This window comes from Carassius carassius, chromosome 34, assembly GCF_963082965.1.
Source record: "Carassius carassius chromosome 34, fCarCar2.1, whole genome shotgun sequence".
Classification (NCBI taxonomy): domain Eukaryota; kingdom Metazoa; phylum Chordata; class Actinopteri; order Cypriniformes; family Cyprinidae; genus Carassius; species Carassius carassius.
In genome coordinates this window covers 17,001,346-17,025,135 of record NC_081788.1, presented here as the reverse complement: position 1 = coordinate 17,025,135, position 23,790 = coordinate 17,001,346, and the positions used below count along the sequence as shown (strand labels likewise).

The window sequence follows — 23,790 nt, the reverse complement described above, 5'->3', positions numbered from 1 at the left end:
CTTTGAACTATAGTTTAAATGTGAGATACGAGCACACTGTTCTCACCATGCCTGGCCGAGGGTACGGCACTTTACCCTGGAATGGAACCCATTGATAATTGGATCCCTCTTTATGGGCAAAAGGTCCTAAAAATGCCCGGCGAATGTCATTCATGGTGTAGAGACACACCGCAGAACCTTGAAATACGCTACTGTAAGACACAAACACACACACTTTACACTACAGGGAGATAAAATAGTCACACAAATGCTGAGTTCAAGTATTTTGGCCTTTCTTTTTTCTTTCGTTTTAATTTAAATGAAAATCATGCCTTTTCATATGACTTACTTTCTTCTGTGGAACAAAAAAAGAGCTATTTTGAAGAATTGCTTTTGTTCATATTAAAGTCACTAGGGTCCAAAATAATACTGGACCCCAATGACTTTGGAGAAAAAAAAGAATACATTTAGCCAAATATTTAATTTTGTGTTCTACAAAATAAATATAGTTATACAGGTTTGGAATGACATGAGGATTAGTAAACGATAACAGAACTGAACCTTTTGGGGTGAGCTAAGCCTTTAAACCACACCCTTTGATGAACTCTGACCTTGAGGTGGTAAAGACGGTGTAGATCAGCGGGTTCTTTCGGTCACGGGTCTGCAGCAGGAACACATCCCCTAAAGGTCCAGACAAAGGTCAGACGGCAATGAAATGCAATTGTCAGTTATAACAGCATAATTTAAGCCTAGAGTCTGTGTGTGAGCGAGAGAGTTCTTACTAAGTTCATCAAAATGTGTTTCAGTGCCATCATTGCCTGGTACAGAACACACCAGACGGGCCTTTAGAAATGTTGTCCACTTATTTACTAGGCTGCGCTGTCCTCCCATATCGTTCTGTAAAAAAACAAAAAAACAAAAACAAACAAACATTAATTTAAGTCAAAATGATCAACTGCAGCCAAAGGCCATTAGGAGTAAAAACATATAAAACAGCGCTGATAAATCCTGCTCCTAACCCTGCACAGCTGACCAATCCTGGAATATGTAACCTTCCCAAATCCCTGAGCTTCTACAGCAGTTTCTCTGAAGAAGAAGAAGACTTTATCATCATCAGGATTCTCACTCTCTGGAACCCCAACTGCTGCTATAAACTTGGGCTCTGAAAAACAGCATTATCATAGGGTTCATTGTTATTATACAAAAAAAATATATGTATTGCAAATTATAATGGAAGATTAAGATATAAAATTGAATGTTCTCTTTTCAAGAATTTTCGTTTCGTATCACCCTGATTTTTTACTTTATGCAAAATAAATAAATCAATCATTTGTTTAAGATAACCTCTCCTACATATACGCACCATTGAGCCAGCGAGAATCATGTGGTTCTGTTCGTATGGAGGGCCTTTGTCCCATGCTTCGAAAGATAGTAAAGTCCCGTCCCATTAAATCAGTGGCCACGCCTGCATAAAGCTCATCACCTATATGATGATGTAGAAATGACTACTGTTTAGACATGACGTAACAGAATCTAAATGTAAGACAGAGAGTTGAACAGTGGCAGCTAACCAATTAGAACAGATGCTGATGTGTGGCGTGGGTCGTATGGACTCTTTCCTTTTCCATCTTCTACCATAGAGGGGTCGATTTTAAACACATGATCCTATAGAGATAAAGGAAAACGAAGCAGTGTATCTGGCCAACTGAAAGTCAAACTGGGGCTGTATTCCACACACACATGCATCCAGATGCTCACACACTTACCTCTATCTTCTGTCCCACCTCCACATACGCACAGGAGGGGTGGAAAGCCCCTGTCCCACAGGCGTACAAGTGAGTCCGATTGTAGTGGTGTAGCACTTTCACATAGTTAACGCAGTCCGTCTGCAAAACATACACGCACAAATCAATTTGATGAAAGACATATTTTACATACTTTCACTAGTTCATCTGTCAGACAGGGAAACTGTCAACATCTACACTGAATATTAGTAGCTCAGAGTCAAAGGCAGACACAAAAACACACACACATATCTTTCTCTTAAGGGACCATGTATGGGGCGGATCAGAAACAAAACTTCATTTGTTACATATCCTTGACAACAGTCTGACATGAGCTCGCTTTAATTCCGGAACTCTCTGTAATCACTTGCACACATAAAAACAAAGACACGTTGACTGTTCAGCTGACACTCATGGACACATATAATCTCTCTGTTTCTCATTTCCCTTGTGAATGTGCTCGCTGGAGCATGCCGAATTTCCACGGAATTCCAGTGCCTGGAATCACTACGACAACAGGAGGGAGCGGGAATATCCAGATTCCAGGGTAGTGGGAGAGGATGCAGGGACGAAGCACAGAGAGCAAATGTGGAAGAGGAGAGAAGGGCCGAAATGAGACGAAAAGGAGGGACATGAGATGTGAAAAGACGAGATGAGACAAGGATGAGGTGAGAGGACATAACCAGAGAAGGGAAGACAAATCAGAGATAACCATAGAGCTCAGTTGAATTTGAATATGAAAGACAGCAGCAAAGAAGAGACTAGACGAGAGAACTAGTGAAGAGACAAGATGAAATGAAACAAGAATAGACAGCAGAATTTACTCATCGTTGTAATGCATTTATGGAATATGGCAAAAACAAGGTATCTAAGCAGGCAGCATAATCATGCTAGATTAAAAGATGTGTGTGTTGTTTGTGTTTTGTGTAACCTCTCCATTACCTTTACAGAAAGATGTGATTGACATGTGCCCTCCTGCCATGCTTAAACCCTGCACACAAACTCACACAGACACACACATACACGGCTTGTGGAGAACAAAGGTCTCTCTTTGAGCTTAACACACCCTGTGAAGAGTGTGTGTGTTGTACGGTGGGGGGGGGGGGGGGGGGGGATAGAATCATCGAACACCAATTAAGTTGCTGACAAACTGTGTTTATACAGAAAAGGGTCTTTCTCTATACCTCTTGTATACACACACTAGGGCTTCTGTTTCAAGAGCTTTACAGCCCTCAATAAGGGAAGGATGTGTTAGGTGTGTGTGTGTGTGTGTGTGCGTGTGTGTGTGCTGATGGGCTCTTTGAAGTGAGCCCACGAGACAAAGAAAAAAGAAAGAATGCGAGGGAAAGAAAGAGACAGAGCTTTAAAATGAACAGTGTCTCTCAGGAGGAATAAGCCATATACAGTATGTGTGTGTGAATTTGTGGTGAACTTTCAACTTTGACCTTTTATGAGCCTGATCATTGGATCCCTGTGTGATTGACCACATTTAGTCAGAGAACATCAGCATCTACAGCTTGGTATTTTGTCATTTTGGAGCTTAAAGCCTGGAACACACCAAGCCGACGGTCGGCCGTCGAGCAGTTTTTGTGTCTGTTCAGCTTAGTGAACGAGTCAGTGGACGAGAAAAATAGCAAAACAGCAAGCAAAGTCAAAACGGTACAGATAGAGGCTGTTCTAATGATATGTCATCTTACCTGATTGTTCCTTGGCGAATATTTCAATATTAACACGAGAGGAGTGGAATAAAGAAAGTGTTTAGCAGGATTAATATTCAAAACAGTAAGCACGCGCTGCTTTGTTTACGGTTTGTATAACTTCAGCCGACAGCGTCAGTTTCCCTTTTTGAATGACGAATATATCTGCAGAAATAGACAGTTGTCTCATTTACACGCAGGCGCAGAACGCGCATTCTACCTAACAGTCGGCAGTAGTTCTCTCGTGTGTTCAAGTGCAGCTTTTTACCCCGACGCGAGGCGACAACACAGTTGGCTTTCATCAGCGATAGTTCGTCGGCGTCGTCGGCTTGGGTGTTTCAGGCTTAACAGATGTGAGCACTATGAGCTGTGGTTGTGTGCCAGAGACTGAAACAGTGAGAAAGAAGTAGGACATAAAGACACTGAAAGACAGAGTTGCAGAGAAGTGAGTAAACTGAAAGCAATACTGAGTGAGAAATCAGGAGTTTAGACTGAGAGACAGAACAAAGGAGAGAAGCATGAGAAAGTGAAAGGTCAGTGGGAGAATCCCAGGGAAAATCTTAAGTCTTTATTCATGGAGGTCTGGTTCTGTCCCTGCCGTCCTACACACCTACATGTAATGAGGGTCAACTCAGAGGTCAGCGCACTGAACAAAGTCTGTTTGTGTCCAGTGTTGCCAGATTGGATGGACGATTTCCAGCCCAAAAGCTCACAAAAACCCGCCCACTCCAACAAAAATCCGCCCAAAACTTTAACTAACAAAATAATGTGATACAGCATGTCAGTCAAAGGTGTTAAGAGCCATTTTAACTCCTTAAAACTAAATAATAAATAATAACGTTAGATAAATTTCCCATGGATCAAATGGCGGCAAATACATTAGACAATTACCGAATATGATTAAAATAGGTTATGCAATCAGTCACCGTCAAAACATTTGATTGATTTACAATTGATTTACTGATACCCTCGAAAAAACATATGCATCACTTTCAATGTCAACAGTCAGAATTTTAAGTGATAGGAAAAAGCAACGTAATTAGGTAGCTATTTCACACTTGTTTATGCACACATATAACAGTCAAAACTGTGTTGTCATTCATTGATAAATACTGTATGAAAATTAACAACAACAATAATAATCGCCATCCGAATCCATGAGTTTATCACTGAGGTGGTATGTAAATTTATTTTCACAGCGGTCCACATGAGAAACGATACCGCCCTAATAGGGGCTTTAGTCTTTTGTGAAGTTCATATTGTAGAACATTACATTTGCACAGTCAAAACTAAGAAGATATACCAATCTGTACTGTTTAAAAGATAAAAGACAAGATAGTTTAGATATAGATTAGATATAAATAGATTATGTTATAAATTAAATAATTTAACTGCTCTATTTTAGGAGTTGCAGTAATATTAGAGTCTTGGGGTCATCTTTCCCTCAACAGGTGTAATTCACGTTTTGAGTGTTAAAACACTCTCCCACTCTTTACCATGTAACATATATTTAGGCATTATGATCACTCATACAGTTCATACAATTAAAATTAGATCCGTTATTGCTCATGAATCATCACGTGTGTCTGTAGATCACTAGTGATTGGCTAAAAGTACGGCCGCGATGTCCACATCAGTGTCAGCACCTCTGCACTGCAGTTTATAACAACGTGATGACTGTTCAGATGCAGTATATGCACACTTGAGCTTGTTTGTTAGCCAATTAGCCTATACAATTTATGTTTTTGAAAACCGCCAAACTGACCCCAAACCAGCCCAAATTTTGTCCACCCGCCCAAGACAATTTTTACCCGCACAATCAAATTCAAACCGCCCAATCGGGCGGGAAGCCGCCCAATCTGGCAACACTGTTTGTGTCAGTTCTCATTGTCAGCTGACCTCAGTCAGTTACCCACATCAGAATGAAGCCCAACACACACATATTTTGAAGTTACACAACTTTACACAGCCTTTACAATAAAGAGCCATTCAGACAGACACCGTGTCCAAAAACATCCCACACATATCCGCTTAACACCCCAGATAACACACACACACACACACACACTAAAAACATGAATTATGACCTCTTCACAAACATGTTGATCAATTTAAAGCATCTTTGCTGAATAAAAATATTCTTAAATATATTTTTAATTCTAATTCTATATTTCTATAAGCCTTTATATACATCTATTCTATTCTAAATCACTCCATGCCAGGAGTTATTAACCTTTATAGACCTAGACTCTTAACAAACCTATGGACCCTCACTAAATATAAAAACATCAGATTTTAATCAGTAACACCTTATTACAACGTTCATCAGAAAACTAACTAAAACTGTTACTACAATATATAATGCTTATCAGATAAGCAAGTGTCCAACAATATTATAAAACTTTGAAAAAAAAAAAAAAACATTTTTTTTTTTTTTTTTAAGTATTTTCATAGACCCCACAGACTCCTGATTGAAAACCTTGGCTCTACACTGATTTATATCTGTTCATGTTGGAGCCGTTTGGAAGAGATATTTGTGATAGCAGTGCTAATAGCTTAAGTGTGTGTTTGTGTGTAAGCAGCTCATAGGAGAGATGGTAGTGATAGATGGTAGACCGGGTGTGTTGGTGACCACAAGATCTGATTATTGCAGACACTTACATTGATGTCTTTCCCTGCCCAGTTGCATTCTTCTCTCCAGTCAACAGGTGCTGGCCAGTAAATCTGAGAGAGTGAGAAAGAGTCCAGAAGAGAGGAAGAGTTTTGGCTAAAGGTTAGGACCTTTGCAGGGATAGACGTGTTCAGTAGCTTGAGGGACATTCTCACTGAACCCCATCAGAGACACAGTTAAAACATGTCCAGGGGCGATACACAAATGCACACACATCTGGACATATTTCCCTTAATCACACCTGTGCGTGCTTGCATGAGCCTAAAGCCAGTACACAGTGACTGACAACTCTCACTAATCATTCATTCTTTTTCCTTCCTAAAGAAATAAAAATCCATCATTCTGTCATTCACATGTTTACTTGACCACTATAAATAATGTGGCATGACTTTAAAGACTGATTAATTTTACAAAAAATAAATGCTAAGGCTTCCTGACTGGATCTCTAGCATAAATGCACACACAATCTAATCAAATGTGAGAGGCACAAAAATGGGTTATAAAAAAATCCAATCACTTTATTGTAATCATTTCATTTGTTAATTCCAGGTATAAACACTAGACTACTTCATTTAAGTAAATGTATGCATAGGAGTTAAATAAGCAAACATTCTTAAGAATAAAATTACTCATATTTTCTTCTTATTCCAATTTAAGAATAAAGATAAGAATATTTTGCATTCCAGAAAAGCAAAAAATAAAATAAAATAAGGAAATTGAAATAAAACATTATTGTTATGATGATGTATATATGTTATTATATACATAATTAGATTGTAGGGTGTTTGTAATGAGTAATACCTCATTCTCAGTGTAGTATACAATCATAGTCAATTTATTCTTCAAATATTTGTGAATATCTGAAGAAATTTTCAAGAATTGCATTTAATACAATTAAATTAAATTCCTCTTCCGAGGAATATTTTTGTGAAACTGTCCCCAGGATGCTTATGCTGTATATCAGTGAGCTATGATTGACAGGGTTACACATTTGTTTAAAACTTAATTAGCTGAAGAGAGAAACACAGTACAGAAGGGAAGACTGTTTCCATTCACACTTACATTTTGGATGGAGTAAGGAGTAAGGAGTGTGCTGTACCTTCTGTTCCTGTTTACTGATGTTGTCGAGACTGAGAGATAACAGAAAGTTACGAGCTCCAACAAATAGTCGCCCCCTCTCCTCGTCCAATAGGAGAGTTCTAAAACAACACGAACGCTCCAAGTCAAACCGCTTAATGCCGTTAAACTGCTGGAGGTCTGGAAAAAAAACATGAAAACACAAAGAGTTAAACATAGAAACCTTAACACATGTATGCAGATACAAGTATGTAGATGTGATACAAGCCATCACCTTTATAAGACAGCTTCATCCGGGGAGAGGAAGGTGAACTTCCACTGGATGAAGAACTGACACCAATAAGCCCGAGCAGGACCAGCGAGCTGCACATAATCATCATCATGGTCATCATCTTCTGAGGAACACCAGAACCTCTCGTCAGTTTTAAACTGCAGACAGCTGCCACACAGATGATCGAATGGGATGCTGGTTTTCGTGGTAGTTGTTGCCGTGATGGCGGTCAGTTCTCCTGCTCAATGATACAGTGATGCTGTGGATGTGGAGTTTCCACTCTACAGTGAAAGCTGGACACCAGAACAAAAAAAAGTGTTAGATTTTCATCTCTTTTTCATAGCCACTATTCAGTCCTTGCTGACCCCTTGCTCACCCACTCCTACAACACACCAGTCCGATAATAGCCATGATATTTCAGATATGCAGGCGCGCACACTCACATGCTTTTATTTCAGTAGCAGATGGTCTAAAGCTACTGTCCTGTCTAAGATGAGAAGGGAGAAATCTGATCTCATATTACACACACACATACAGTACATATATACGCTCTATCACACAGAACTGGATGTCAAAGCAATCGGTCATGTTGAGCCTTTCATTTGGTCTTTTTATGGTTCTGGTCCAGGTTCACTGCATGCCCAAACTGAAAGCCAAGATCCACTCACTCAGAAATCAATCCTGCTCTCATTTCAGACCAACAACATCATTATTTTGTCTTGTGGGCCATATGTAAACCTATTATGTGAAATAGCTTTTTCAGGGAAATACAAAAAATTAAATAAATTGTATATACTTTTGTATATATGTATAGACTATATACTATATATAAATGTATATACAGTACAGACCAAAAGTTTGGACACCTTCTCATTCAAAGAGTTTTCTTTATTTTCATGACTATGAAAATTGTAGATTCACACTGAAGGCATCAAAACTATGAATTAACACATGTGGGATTATATATGGAATTATATACATAACAAAAAAGTGTGAAACAACTGAAAATGTCATATTCTAGGTTCTTCAAAGTAGCCACCTTTTGCTTTGATTACTGCTTTGCACACTCTTGGCATTCTCTTGATGAGCTTCAAGAGGTAGTCATCTGAAATGGTCTTCCAACAGTCTTGAATCAGTTCCCCGAGAGATGCTTAGCACTTGTTGGCCCTTTTGCCTTCAATCTGCGGTCCAGCTCACCCCTAAACCATCTCGATTGGGTTCAGGTCCGGTGACTGTGGAGGCCAGGTCATCTGGCGCAGCACCCCATCACTCTCCTTCTTGGTCAAATAGCCCTTGATGCCTTCAGTGTGACTCTACAATTTTCATAGTCATGAAAATAAAGAAAACTCTTTGAATGAGAAGGTGTGTCCAAACTTTTGGTCTGTACTTTATATATATATATATATATATATATATATATATATATACAGGTCCTTCTCAAAAAATTAGCATATTGTGATAAAGTTCATTATTTTCCATAATGTAATGATAAAAATTAAACTTTCATATATTTTAGATTCATTGCACACCAACTGAAATATTTCAGGTCTTTTATTGTTTTAATACTGATGATTTTGGCATACAGCTCATGAAAACCCAAAATTCCTATCTCAAAAAAATAGCATATTTCATCCGACCAATAAAAGAAAAGTGTTTTTAATACAAAAAAAGTCAACCTTCAAATAATTATGTTCAGTTATGCACTCAATACTTGGTCGGGAATCCTTTTGCAGAAATGACTGCTTCAATGCGGCGTGGCATGGAGGCAATCAGCCTGTGGCACTGCTGAGGTGTTATGGAGGCCCAGAATGCTTCGATAGCGGCCTTAAGCTCATCCAGAGTGTTGGGTCTTGCGTCTCTCAACTTTCTCTTCACAATATCCCACAGATTCTCTATGGGGTTCAGGTCAGGAGAGTTGGCAGGCCAATTGAGCACAGTAATACCATGGTCAGTAAAACATTTACCAGTGGTTTTGGCACTGTGAGCAGGTGCCAGGTCGTGCTGAAAAATTAAATCTTCATCTCCATAAAGCTTTTCAGCAGATGGAAGCATGAAGTGCTCCAAAATCTCCTGATAGCTAGCTGCATTCACCCTGCCCTTGATAAAACACAGTGGACCAACACCAGCAGCTGGCATTGCACCCCAGACCATCACTGACTGTGGGTACTTGACACTGGACTTCAGGTATTTTGGCATATGCTTCTCCCCAGTCTTCCTCCAGACTCTGGCACCTTGATTTCCAAATGACATGCAAAATTTGCTTTCATCCGAAAAAAGTACTTTGGACCTGCACACGCCTGTGCACGGTGGCTCTGGATGTTTCTACTCCAGACTCAGTCCACTGCTTCTGCAGGTCCCCCAAGGTCTGGAATCGGTCCTTCTCCACAATCTTCCTCAGGGTCCGGTAACCTCTTCTCGTTGTGCAGCGTTTTTTCCACACTTTTTCCTTCCCACAGACTTCCCACCGAGGTGCCTTGATACAGCACTCTGGGAACAGCCTATTCGTTCAGAAATTTCTTTCTGTGTCTTACCCTCTCGCTTGAGGGTGTCAATGATGGCCTACTGGACAGCAGTCAGGTCGGCAGTCTTACCCATGATTGCGGTTTTGAGTAATGAACCAGGCTGGGAGTTTTTAAAAGCCTCAGGAATCTTTTGCAGGTGTTTAGAGTTAATTAGTTGATTCAGATGATTAGGTTAATAGCTCGTTTAGAGAACCTTTTCATGATATGCTAATTTTTTTAGATAGGAATTTTGGGTTTTCATGAGCTGTATGCCAAAATCATCAGTATTAAAACAATAAAAGCCTGAAATATTTCAGTTGGTGTGCAATGAATCTAAAATATATGAAAGTTTAATTTTTATCATTACATTATGGAAAATAATGAACTTTATCACAATATGCTAATTTTTTGAGAAGGACCTTCATATATATATGCACAAGCTTATAATTACAACTGCACAAGTGTGTGAGTTCACTTGGCCATCATGTCCTCAGAAAAATGTTGTTTATTTTAGAACAAGAGAAATCTATTAGATATTTAAGTAGTTCTGTTTAATTACCCCCCCCCCCCCCCAAGCCAACAGTCCTCATGATGAAAATGGCTTAAAAGCAACTTAAACAATGTTTGTCAATGAAAATGGAAACAGGAAGGTTGGTGTTAGGCTTAATTTAAAGTTAGACAACAAAAATATCATTAAGCTCGGTGTAAAAACTAGACTATCCTCCAGTGTGTTGATTTTTGTATTTAATTTAAACAGTTACAAATATAGCAGCTTCCTAAACCAAATATAAAAGTTCTTTGTTCTTACTTCCTCCCTTTCTGTTTCTAATGCTGTGAATAATAGAACTATTCACACAGGCATACAGCAGAAGTCTCATAGTAAAACACACACACACACACACACACACACACACACACACACAGTCCCTCTGTCTGTAGCGCTGCCACACTGATTAGCTGTGCTAATTTACCATAAACACAGTTAATATGAGCTACTGCAAGATTGTTTGTGTGAGAGAGTGACACACAGATTCAAGTTCATCCAGCAAGTTTCACACCCCATCCTGAGAGATTTACTGTATAGAAGAATAAAGCAGAAAAGTGCATCCCAGCGCCCTTCACATCTCTTTAAGCAAAGAGACTGTGCCAAAGCAGCAAACCATACATCATCATTACAGCCAAGGCTGGAGCAGGACACGCTCACACACACATACACGCACAGATGAAGACTCTTCCACAGGAACCAGACCTTAAAACCAGACTAAATACTGCTAAATCCCAAAAAAACTAACTATAATTAACCTTAAGATCACAACGACAACACCAGAAAAAACAAGCCAAACAAGAGAGAGTGAAAGAAAGAAAGAAAGAAAGAAAAGAGAGGGAGGTAACTGTGTCATAAACCTCTCAGTTCATGACACTCAAGTGTGAGCGAGATCTTGAAGAGAGAGCGAACGATTGAGGCAGAGTGAAAGAGAAAAGGGAGAAAGGAGTCGATTGTTCTGCTTGAGCGGCTCGTCTGGATTGAGAACAACTGTCAGAACCTCCAGTAAGCGAGCGAAAGAGAAAAGAAAGATTGAAACGCGTGAGGAAAAGCCTTTGCTCACATGCAGGGGGAAATAAAGGGATAGTTCACACAAAACAATTTCTGCCATCGATATTTCACCCTCATGCTGTTCAAAATCTGTACAACCTCATGAGAGTTCACGAGAATAGTAGAGATCCCGGATTTATTTATTGTTCTTCTGAATCAGATCTTTTCACTGAATCAGATGACTCTGTCTACAAAACTAGTCTACGTGGCTGATTCGTTCAGATGATTTTGTGAATTAATGACTTTCAGTGACTTTTAATGAATTCTGGTCTGTTCTCTCATTAAATTATTGTATGGTCTCAGAGCACTTGGAATATAGAGCACAAGCTGTATGAACTACTTTCAGGATACTTACTTAGAAAGCTTAGCTTGAAAGCTCCAGTATTGCAGAGTAATTGCTTGTAAAAAGTGTCCAGCACATTACTCTAAATTTCAGCTTTTGGGTTTTGAGTAAGAAAGAAAGCCATGTGGCTTGAAATGACAGTCTGAGTACACAATGATGTTTTGTGTTCGGGTGAATTATCCCTTTAAGAAACTGCCGGTAACCAAGAGTTGTTCTTCTTTAGGACAGACAGAAGAAAAATAGAGAGAAGAGAACTTTCATTCTTCGGTCAGTCTTTGTACTGAGAAGAAAAACCCACCTTGCTGACTTTTCTTCTGTGTTTCAGACTTTATAGGTCCAACAAGGGCACGCTGGCACAATAACAGTTACTCTCCCCTCTGGGGCTCTCTCTCTCTCTCTCTCTCTCTCTCTCTCTCAGGCACATAGATGTGAACATATAACTACTCCAAACTCTCTTGCTTTAGATCAACTACTACACTCACTTTAATAAGATAAAACTATGTATACACACAACAAAGCCAGACACTAATCCCTTCAAAGAATTAATTTGGTCGCTCTTAGCCCTAACAGAAGTGAAACAGCAAGTTTCAGCATGTGTGTGTGTGTGTGACTGCAGTGATCTCCCAGGTCAGCCACAAGCCCTCAGTCCATTTAGAATAATACACACAAGTACAAAGCTCTCTCACACAGGCTCTCTGTCAGAATGATAGATAGAATGAACTTTAAATAAGACAAAAAAAGAGTAAAGCAAGACACAGAAAGAGAGTTTAGGAGAGAAAGAGGTTAAACGTGTACTGTACCAGCTGTCAGACTGAGTGTGAATTTGAGACTAGCATCACTATTAGTATTGGTCACATTTAGGATTAGTGAGATTTGAACAAACCTGTAACCATAAGCATTACACTTCGGTATGTAACTTTGCCTTAGAAGCCACGAAAAGCTCTTGCACCCATGTAGAACACCTTAGTAACTGCACAGAGTACCTCTAATGCCCTACGGAGAAAACCTGGCTAACTCATAATGCTCCAAACACTTTAGTAACTGCATACAGTAGCAACACCCTGGCAGACTCACAAAACACTCAAGAAACCATCTAAAAGAAAACCATCCAAAATAAACTTGCCTGCAATTGTATAAAAACCATCCACAACACTCTAGTAACCACTTAGAAATGCCGTTGCACCCAGACCACCCCCCCCCCCCTTTGTGAAAATGTAAACAAATCTATTTAGGATCAATATTTAAAAAATTATATAATGCTTCACTATTCAAAGGATAATTGGAATGTTTTGTATGATACCATAATACCAATGCCAAACACAAACCCACACACACACACACACACACACACACACACACACACACAAGGCAAGGATCCATGGTTGCGGGGCTCTTTGCAAACACTTCTGAAGGGTTAAGGACTTAAATGGCAAAAAAAGATCTATTCTCTCTTTTGCTGTTCTCTGTCTCTCTCTGTGTCCCAGATAATAGTGCTCCTTAACCCCAGTGTGGTTTTCTGATTACCATGGTAACACTGGTTATTTGACGTGTGTGTTGCTATATAATCTTTAAAGTCTATTAAACACTTTAAACCCCTTGAGTTCAAGAGGTACTCCGATACTGTACTCAGAGACTACAGATGCGTGTGTTAGAATAGGTGTGTGTGGACACATATACAATGTACTGTTAATGTGTTGTTTCTGGTGTAGAGTTTGTAGGATCAGCTGTGTAAAAGAGGCCATAGAGTGGTGTGCTTTTACTGTGGTTTAATCAGAAAGTACCCCTGTAAAATAACAGATGTCGTCATTTCAATACGTTTGCCAAAAAAATGAAGGGTGTATCTCTAATAAATGTTGAATAGAGGACACAGACACACTCTGGAGTTCAGAAAGTTGCAAACTTTTGTCCCTCACTGCAAAATCCCACGACTTAAACAAATGAGCATTACGTCAGCAGGACCAGGTGATGTCAAAAACAGCTGATTCATCACACTTACACATTCACTGCTTGTTAAGGGACTAGTTCTTTCTGTGAGCACTTTTCTCTTATGTAATGCAGAAAGTGACATAATTTCATTGGACTTCATAAAAAAATAAAATCTCTTAAAATACACTCTTCGCATTTTCACTAGTTTATTTAATTTGTCCACTCAACATATTTTATGCATCACTTGATTTTTTTCCTTCTTTCTAAATATAATGAAAATGCCAGTGTCATTTTCATCACATCTCAAATAATGTATTGTGTTAAATAAAATTTTGTGATGGAAATGACAGCATTATAAATGACAATTATAATATTGTTTGGGAATAAAAAAAAAAAAGATAAATAAATAAAAACAATCCCTGGGACAAAAGTGCCCAAACTCAAAGGCACACCCATAAACCTTGTGTTTGATGAAAACCATCAGAATGACTGTCCTGTCTATGGACAGTAAAAGTGCGAGGTCAGGATGGCAGTGTGTGTGTATGAGATGGACTGATGTCCCTGTGCCAGTGATGGATTCTGGGTCAGTGTTTCTTGAGGTGACTCGTAGCTAATCACCATGACTGCGGTCGACACGGCAACATGACATAAAACAAATTCCAGAACTAAGAGGGTGATTATCACCAAGGCGACATCGCAGTGTCACCTACTCGGCTCCGAACATAATACTCAAATCTGATTGGCCAGTAGGCTAGAACCACAGCAAATGGCTTAAAGTTTTGGGACTGAGGGTGTCATAGCTCACCCAGCTGACAGTTATATGTGCTAATTTAGGCTAAAGGCACACCAGCATTCAGAAGGTGAAAATTACACGCTCCTAATCTAAGCCCTGGTTTAAGAGTTTTGTTTATCATGGTTCTGTTTTCTTTATACACTCTCCTCTGACATTCACAAATCTTCCCCTCTGAACCTGTGATTAGGGTCTGCACACATTCCACAAGTTTCTCAAACTGAATAGTATCCATAGTCTCTCTATTTCACTCTCTTATTTTTTCTCTCTTCCTTTATCTCTCCCTCAGGGTCAAACCATCATGAAGTTAAATCCTTTCACCCATAATCCTCTGTGTCTTTGAAGTGGGCAACAAAGTAACACAATTCACACACACAATCATACACACATGGTTACTTAGCCATCTAAGGACTTATCTTAAACTTATGTTTTTAATTAAATCTAATTAAATACTATAAATTACCCTATAGATAGCACACAGAACTTTTACATCTTTAGAATAAAAACATATTTTATTTATTTAACAATTTTTCCAAAAGGGGATTTTTTTTTGTAAAATGTATCTTGTTTTTTGTCCTCATCAATGGGGTCAGAAGTTATACTGCAAGCGTAAATCAGTTAACTTTAGCTAAACTGTCAATTATCCATTATTATTAATGTTATTTTTTGTGAAAAAAGTAAAATTTACTGTCAGTTATCCACAGCTATTTTGTGTGAAAAAAGTAAAACATAGCAGAAAAACTGAAAATATATGTTAACTTAGAGCCCTGCACGGGCCTCAAATCTAGGCCCGAGCCCTGCCCTGGCCCGAGACGCTCAGGCCCTAGCCCGACCCGTGTCTGACAGCTCATCAGAATTATCAGCCCGAGTCCGACACGAGCCCGTGTTTTTATTTATTTATTTTATTACACAGCAGAAGCCTGCCCTATTTGCAACAATTAAAAAAGGGGTCAGTTTTGTGTTATGTTTCTTTTCATTTCTTTATCAAGTTAATTTAGAAAAATGTTTGGAGCATTTTTTTTTTTAAAATGACGATTAACGTTAATCAGCCGAGCCGACAGCGAGTATAAAACATATTTAATCAATTAAGCCTCTCAAATTAATGCTAATACTTTACTTGGCTACAATAAAATCCATAGATATAAAACACTTCAAGAATATCACACAGACAGTTAGTTTAATATATGTTTATTTATTAAACCACAGTGAGTAAAATAAAAAAAAATGAAATCCTGAGGCAGGCTCGCAACAGCGCTCGCAAACGAAATGAGAAATAGCCTACAATCTAAACAAATTAAATTAATTAAAAACAAACTTGCAGGTTATCTTACCTCAAAAATGTACCACAGAACATGTCCATTCTTTTTTCCATTAGTTTCCAACAGTTAAACGAAAATAAAATCCAGTCAAATGAAAAGTTAGAACAGTCTCTTACAGAGCATCGTGGAGAAAAAGAATAGCATCCAGAGTGGAAGGTTTTATGGCCAACTAGGCTATGATTAATACATTAATTTAGAGGCCTATAATAGCTACTACTACAATAAGTGGATATAAGTGAAGTATAATCGTGGGTCGCGCTGACGGAAAAGCGTGCGTGCGTGCGTGAGACTGTCATGTCAGTATAACGGGTTGAATTATCAGATTATGAAAGTTATGAGGTTATGAAATGTCTATGTTTGTTTTTCTATGGTCGCCGTCAACTTCTTATTTCTTTTTTATTTTTATTAATGTCTAAAAATATAAATAGAAGGATAACCCAAAAAAGGCCCGAGGCCCGGCCCGCATGTGAGCTATAACGTGAAAATTGGCCCGAAGCCCGGCCCTAGGGGCATAAATAAGTCGGGGCCCGTCAGGCTCGGGCTGAAATGCAGGGCTTTACTTTAACTACAGCTAAAAAAGCCAAAATTAAGATAAGGACGTTAAATGTTTAATTGTTCCCTCCAGAATAAAATTAAATTATATTATTTAATGTAAGCTCATAACAATGTATGTAAATACATTTATATGGTACTTAATAAATGTTATTATAGTACCAGGCCTAAAAAGGCAACAAAACTGTTTTTTGTTTTATAAAATAATGTGATGCGGGTCTCTGCTCCGTTTCTCTATCCACTAAGGAGTCCTGGCCTGAAAACGTTTTAAGACTCCAAGCTAAGAACATACACACCTTCCTACTTCTAGAACAGAGACAATCTAAAATCTAAAATCATAGGTTTTACACATAACTGTTCCAGTTCTTTTGCACCACACACAGCGTATTCTCATGAGACCAATGTAGCGCTTGTCCCAGACCACTTCCGTCTGGTTATTTTCCATGTCCTAAAACAGCAGTAGAGTGTGCACACGCACACACACACATACACTGATGGGGTCAATCCCTGGCCCCACCCCCAGGTAGGATTATAGATGACTGACAGGTGCTTTATATGTAAAATGACACTGATTAATATGACTTCAGCCTTTTCTTTTTGTTCCCTGTTCTTTTTCCTTCCCTCTCTGTTTTGTCTAGGAGAAGTGCAGGTCACACTTATGTGGATGGCAGTGAAAGTGGATTCAGAAAACACTTTGACAAGTCTTCATACTCTCCCTTTCTTCACACACAGCGCCTGATTCCCTGTAGAGACTGAAGATCTGTTCCCAGTAAGGGCTGTCAGAAGAGATTCTGGAGACTGGATGAAGAGACAGTCTGTGTGAGTGTGTCACAGCATACCCTCAGGAAGCTGTCAACGCCTCTGGCACGATACTAATGATCATATACACACACACACACACAGCGGTAACATTATTCATTGGGATGGTGAGAGATTATCAGCAGCTTGACTGGTTTAGCTTTGATTGTGATGGGATAAGTGTGGTGGATCACTGCTGGAGTTTTGAGCCTTCGATCCATGAGTCTCTGGGTGTCAGTTCCAGACTAACCTGATGGGACCATCATAGCATATCTCTCTCTCTCTCTCTCTCTCTCTCTCACACACACACACACACACACACACACACACACACGTTTGTTTTTGTGAAAAGTGGGGACATCCCATAGGCGTAATGGTTTTTATACTGTACAAACTATATATTCTATGGCCCTACACCAACCCTACACCTAACCCTCACAGGAAACTTTGTGCATTTTTACTTTCTCAAAAATTTGGAAAAATGGGTACATGGGTAATGTCCTCATAAGTCACCCTCTCCTTGTAATACCTGTGTCATACCCATGTCATTATACAAAGTTGTGTCCTGATATGTCACAAAAATAAGCACACACACACACACCTTGTTTCTCAGGTGACTGGACCATGCAGGTGGGCCATTTAAGGTTTCCAAATAACCTGGGAAATCACCCTTAGAAAGAAACAGAGCAAGATGTACTTAACAGATCAAGGGAAAAAATATCTGCCTGAATTGGTTATATATAATGGAACAAATTACTTAATGACCTGCAAACAATAAAAAATGTGCTGTATAGAAGATTTACATATATATTAGTTTTACAGAAGCAACATCCACATAGTAACTTCATAAAGAACCCTCTATCACAAACCAGAGGGAATATGCATACAGATACTCCATCCTTACCTTGTACACCCACACAATCGAGTAACATGCACACAAAGAAGCTCATATGGAAGCATAAACACTATGAACACGGAACAGTAGGGTTTCTAGACATATGGCAAGACAAGTGTCAAATAAGCACATATATATTAGTTTTACAGAAGCAACATCCACATAGTAACTTCATAAAGAACCCTCTATCACAAACCAGAGGGAATATGCATACAGATACTCCATCCTTACCTTGTACACCCACACAATCGAGTAACATGCACACAAAGAAGCTCATATGGAAGCATAAACACTATGAACACGGAACAGTAGGGTTTCTAGACATATGGCAAGACAAGTGTCAAATAAGCACTGTAAACATGGATAAGCAGATCCACACAGTAGACAGCAGACAACAGCCTTGTGTGTGTGTACACTCAAGACTGTGTTTAGTTTGGTGAATGTTTAATTTAATTCAGTAATGAGCACAGCTGCAGGAAAACTGAACAAATGTGATTTCACACTGAACAAACGGCCTATACAGAAAGAAAGAAAGAAAGATAGAAAGAAATGGCTTTAGTTATTAGAATAAAGTGTCATTCTACACGAAAAAATAAACAAATATGTTATTTAAATGGAATTATAGGAATGATAGCATGACAGTGATGTAATTCAAAGACTTTCAATCTATCAAACAACAACTCATTTGCCGACATGAAATGGAAATCTATTTTCTAAACGGGTCTTAATAATCTCATTTGACCTTTGACCCTTATCATTTTAATCAAAATGTCATAACCGACACTTCTGTTTTAAAAAGATAGACATCTGGTGACATATGACCTCTCCAATCATTAATCCTGCCTATTTCTTGCACTTTACTGCACGTTCTTATTCAGATATGCCTCCATCCAATCAACAACAAATGGAGAACCAATCACTTGAATGTGCATTGCCAAATGGAAGAAAGGACACTTGTAAATAAATTACATAATTGTATTGTTATGGATTCACCAAATAACTTTTAAAGAAAAGTTAAACAAAATAAAATAAGATTAAAAAAAAAAAAAAAAAAACTAAATTTTATGCTGTTCAAGTCTGATGTATGATTTGTGATTGAAGTCTCCAAAAGAAATCAAACAGGAATTCTTGTCATTGACTCTACTGAGCTCTCATCTCCCAACCCCCCCCCAACACACACACACACAAACAATTTGCTGTATGTTCAAGAAAGGTCAATACCAGCTGACATCCAGTCCAGAAGGTGTCAGTATTAATGGAAACGTGTGGGAATTGCTAGATTAGCAATCACTATTTGACTAATTATAGAAACATTCTGACCGCTAACAAACCACACAGTAATAAGGAAACCAAAGAATTCCACATTTATCATCTCCACACATATACAGTACACAGACAAAACTGCCCCACTATCTGCTCTGAGGTGCCCTAGGGCAAATAACCATTGAGGGTGTGTACAGCAGTCAGGTGTGTGTGTGTGTGTGTGTGTGTGTGTGTGTGTGTGAGTGTGTATGTGATTGACAGGTATTGATTTACTACAGCTGAGAGTGCTTCTGGCTATAGAATCTCAAAGGGAATGCACCTTCAAAACACACACACACACACATTATATTTCACTTGATCGATTTTGCAGTATGTAAATATGAAGAAGAGTATATAGAAATGCAGAAGAGTGCTGTTCCACTTATGAAATCAAATAAGTTTGCTAAGAGAGGATTATTTTCTCTCTTACTCACACACACATTACACACACACTTAAGCAGGTAGCTTGTTAGGAGTTTGTGGGCATCAAATCTAAATCCGCAACCACCTCCATCTCTCCTCATCCTGGGACTCCATTTTTCAAACACACACAAACTGCTCGTGCGCATCTGATATCTTCTATCTTCTTTCATTATTTAAAAGCTGCTGCTGAACACACACTTCAGTCGACCACTACAGGGTAATGAGCTAGGATGCAACCCAACCACACACACACACACACACACACACACACACACACACACACACACACACACACACACACACACACACACACACACACACACACACACACACACACACACACACACACACACACACACACACACACACACACAGCATACTACTGAGGGGTGTATGTAGGGACACTTTCTCCCCACGTCCATGCACACACACACCACTTCTACTCTCTGATGAGCGTGAGCTAATCCACACTGAGGGGCCTGCTCCATTACCCATAATCCTTAATGCCTTTTTAATGTATTGTTCTTTCTTTTTCTCTCCGACTGTCACTCTCTCTCTTTCTATATATAAATAGTGGCATCTTTAGCCACTTTCTGTGTGTCCAGTCACACTCAGTCCAGTTCTATTAAAGGGCAATCTATCAGTGTCAAAGAGGCATTTGCACCTTTTAAAAGGGTGTCACACTGTATTCCGTCCCCTATTACGAACAATTCATAGAGCTCTAGTGAGGCTGAATGTGAATGGCAAACAGTTTAGGAAGTTAGTAGAGCAGGAGACAGAGGAATGTTACCTATATAGCTTTGATGCCTTCCATTAACAATTCTTTTGAATTTTTGGAAGAACTATTTGGATGAAGGAAATCCAATTCTGTTCCCTAATGCTGGGTTCTTTTTAAATAATAAAATAAATAAAAATAAAAAATGTCAGCGCATATTTCATGAATTTTCATAAAATCCCACTGACATAACTCATCTTTCCAAAGCAATCTACAACTTGCAGGTCATTATGATTTATCTGTTGCCTCTTTAACCATGGCCACATAACAACAGACATACACACTCACAGGCACTACACAAACAAACATATTCCCTGCTTTAAAAGCATGTGTTCAGGAATGTCTCTCTCTTTTTAATCAAGCAGCAATGTTTTGTCATCTTTCAGACCCATATGAACACACACACACACACACACACACACACACTTCTGCGGGCACTGTCTAGTGACATCATACCACTATAGCCCTGACTTAAAACTAAACATACAGTATAGTGATGGAAAAATACTTTAGCCAAAAACAGATTCATCTGAGAGGGGTTTATCAAGCTCAGTGTAATGTGATATCTATGTAATCTATGTAAATTTGGAATGAGACAGGATTTATGACTGCTGAAAATTCTGCTTTGTATCACGGTAATGACCATGTAAAATATATTTAAATAGAAAATAGTTATTTTCCATTTGCAATAATATTTCACAATATTGCTATATTGACTATGTTTATGATCAAATAAATGCAGCCTTGGAGAGCATAAGAGTGGCACATTTTTTAAAAGTAGTGTATAGTGAAACTGTTTGTAGTGAGTGTGTATATTGAAAGTGTGCATATGTGAGAAGTGAAATGTGGCAACAGCAGCACAAAAGACTATCACAATGCCCTAAATCAGCACATGCATAACCCCCTCTCTCTCTGCCTCTCTCTCTCTCTCTCTCTCTCTCTTGCTACAGTATCATTACAAAAATCACCACCCTCCTTCACTGCTCTCTAATTCTTCCAGGTCTATCATTCTGTCCTTATCTATTCATCTTCCCCTCTCCCCCCAGAGTAAGAATGTCGTCGCTCCTTCGGTAAACTGACCTGTTCAACATTTTTTCACTTGTTGACTCAATCCTGTTCTTTTCTCTCCATTTTCATGTCCTGTAAAAACTCTTGGTGGACATTCTCAAGAAAATCACAGACACTCTGCATATATAAATTCAATATCTCAATAATCAAAACAGGACGATAAGCTGTTAATGGCCAATGAGTAACACATTTACAATAAAACAATTATATGCTACTTTGTCTAAAAAAATAAAATAAAAATAAAACACCAAAAAATAAAATAAATAGATTTAAATGCTAAAAATAAATGTAAGCATTACAACATTTTAATACAGCACTGTAAGCAAAATATATATATAAGTATATATATTGATCAAATGACATACAGTTTCTAGAAATTATACATAATACATAAACCAGGTTGTTGGTTTGTATTATACAAAATTTAAACAGAAAAAAACCCACTAACATCACAAAATATTACTTTTCTGAACAGTCATCTTTATGTTATTGAGTAATACATTTCTGATAGATATCAGAATGGCTTGTCTGGATATGAAATCTAATGCTCATCAAGCAGAGGAGGAGACAAGAGTGACCATGTTAGATTTATACGTTTGGAATGTAGATCTGGAGAGCTACTGCAGTTATCTGCATGATGTTTTTAGCAAGAAAGGAGGGAGTTCACATAATCCCACACTTTCCAAAAACACGTGGAGTGAACCTCTCCTCAATCCGCCCACTACACCATGTGCCACTTTACATGATAGTTTTTAATCTGGTTTTGGGCCACAAGACACAGTTGTTCATGCTTTCAGTCTAGCATCCACACACAGTATCTAACCGTGAGGTAGGAGGTAAGGATCTGATTGAGCTTACATCTTCATTTGGACTGAACATCTCAAAATAATGAGTCACTGATTCACATTGCTGTTCTAGAGACGGTGCTGCAGGCACAAACCCATTATCCTTAACCACAAAAAAAGACAAATAGTCTTCATCTGCCTACAGCTTTCATAATGGTTAAACAATGGAGAACAGATTATGTAACAAAAGTATATAAAAAAAACTTTTAAATTATTTTCTGTGGTTGCTTCATCTAACAAGGAATATCCTGAAACTTAAGGTTTCATATTAGGGTTGCCTCACTTTTTGACCAGCAGCTTCCCACAGCTTTTTAAGCATATGTATGTGTGATTACATAAACATAATTTTGATTCAGACTGATTTCGTGATCTGATTCAATGGAGTAACTGAAAAGAACTGACTCAAAATGATTCGTTTACAAATCTGACATCACCATGGGTTGTTATCAAGTTTAATTCTAAACAAAAGCTACATAGCTGAATAATATTTTTAAGCCAAAATATAGTCTTTCCCATTGTTTTTATGATTTTATTAAATGTAGATGATTTTCTTCAGGCCTGGAGAACACATTGTAAGATCCTTGAAATATTTTCCATGGCTTTACAGTACTTTACTTGGGATTCCAGAAACATTTATAGTGATGTATAGAACCTAATGTGTCCAGGCCTACAGCTCCCACCAGAGTTAAATAGTACTACACTCCACAAAACAATCAATAATCCCACCACAGAGACATCCACCCACACCCACCCGCACTCTCCTGTCAGAAAAGAAACTCCAGCAGTGACAGGACATCTGACAACTGTGGTCTAATAGATGGATATAAAGGGCCCTAAAAGAGAGTGTGAGTTTGTGTGAGGGTGAAAGCACAAGTGTGTGTGTATGTGTGTGTGTGAGGAGGGGGAGCCAAATTAATCTGGGGTCTGATACCCCCCTATGGGAGCAGCTCAATTAACGATCCACACCGGCTGAGGCACCGGGCTAAAAGCCATCTCACTCCCAATCTCTCTTACATACGCTCTCTCTATCTCTTTACCCACCCCCTAATCCTGAGAGCAGGAATCAAGGAGCCAGAGAGAAATGAAGAAAGTCACTTGGAGATGCACATTAAAGCATGTCTGGGACCTTTCAGTTGTGTGTGCATGAGTCGTTGCATGTAATTTCATAAAGCACTCACAC

The 23,790-nt window shown here is 38.7% G+C and overlaps 1 protein-coding gene across 1 annotated transcript in view; it reads right to left on the bottom strand.

The window, feature by feature from the left end:
- LOC132114523 (semaphorin-3B-like) overlaps positions 1-23,790 on the bottom strand; it is a 28,749-nt gene that overhangs the window by 3,683 nt on the left and 1,276 nt on the right. The window contains exons 2-11 of the mRNA XM_059522681.1: positions 7,483-7,772; positions 7,231-7,388; positions 6,122-6,184; positions 1,746-1,865; positions 1,551-1,644; positions 1,343-1,462; positions 999-1,141; positions 762-876; positions 591-660; positions 47-191 (exon numbers count right to left, since the gene is read on the bottom strand). Of these exons, the coding sequence (XP_059378664.1) occupies positions 47-191; positions 591-660; positions 762-876; positions 999-1,141; positions 1,343-1,462; positions 1,551-1,644; positions 1,746-1,865; positions 6,122-6,184; positions 7,231-7,388; positions 7,483-7,600 (1,146 nt within the window). The 5' untranslated portion in view covers positions 7,601-7,772. The remainder of the gene's footprint in view (positions 1-46; positions 192-590; positions 661-761; positions 877-998; positions 1,142-1,342; positions 1,463-1,550; positions 1,645-1,745; positions 1,866-6,121; positions 6,185-7,230; positions 7,389-7,482; positions 7,773-23,790) is intronic.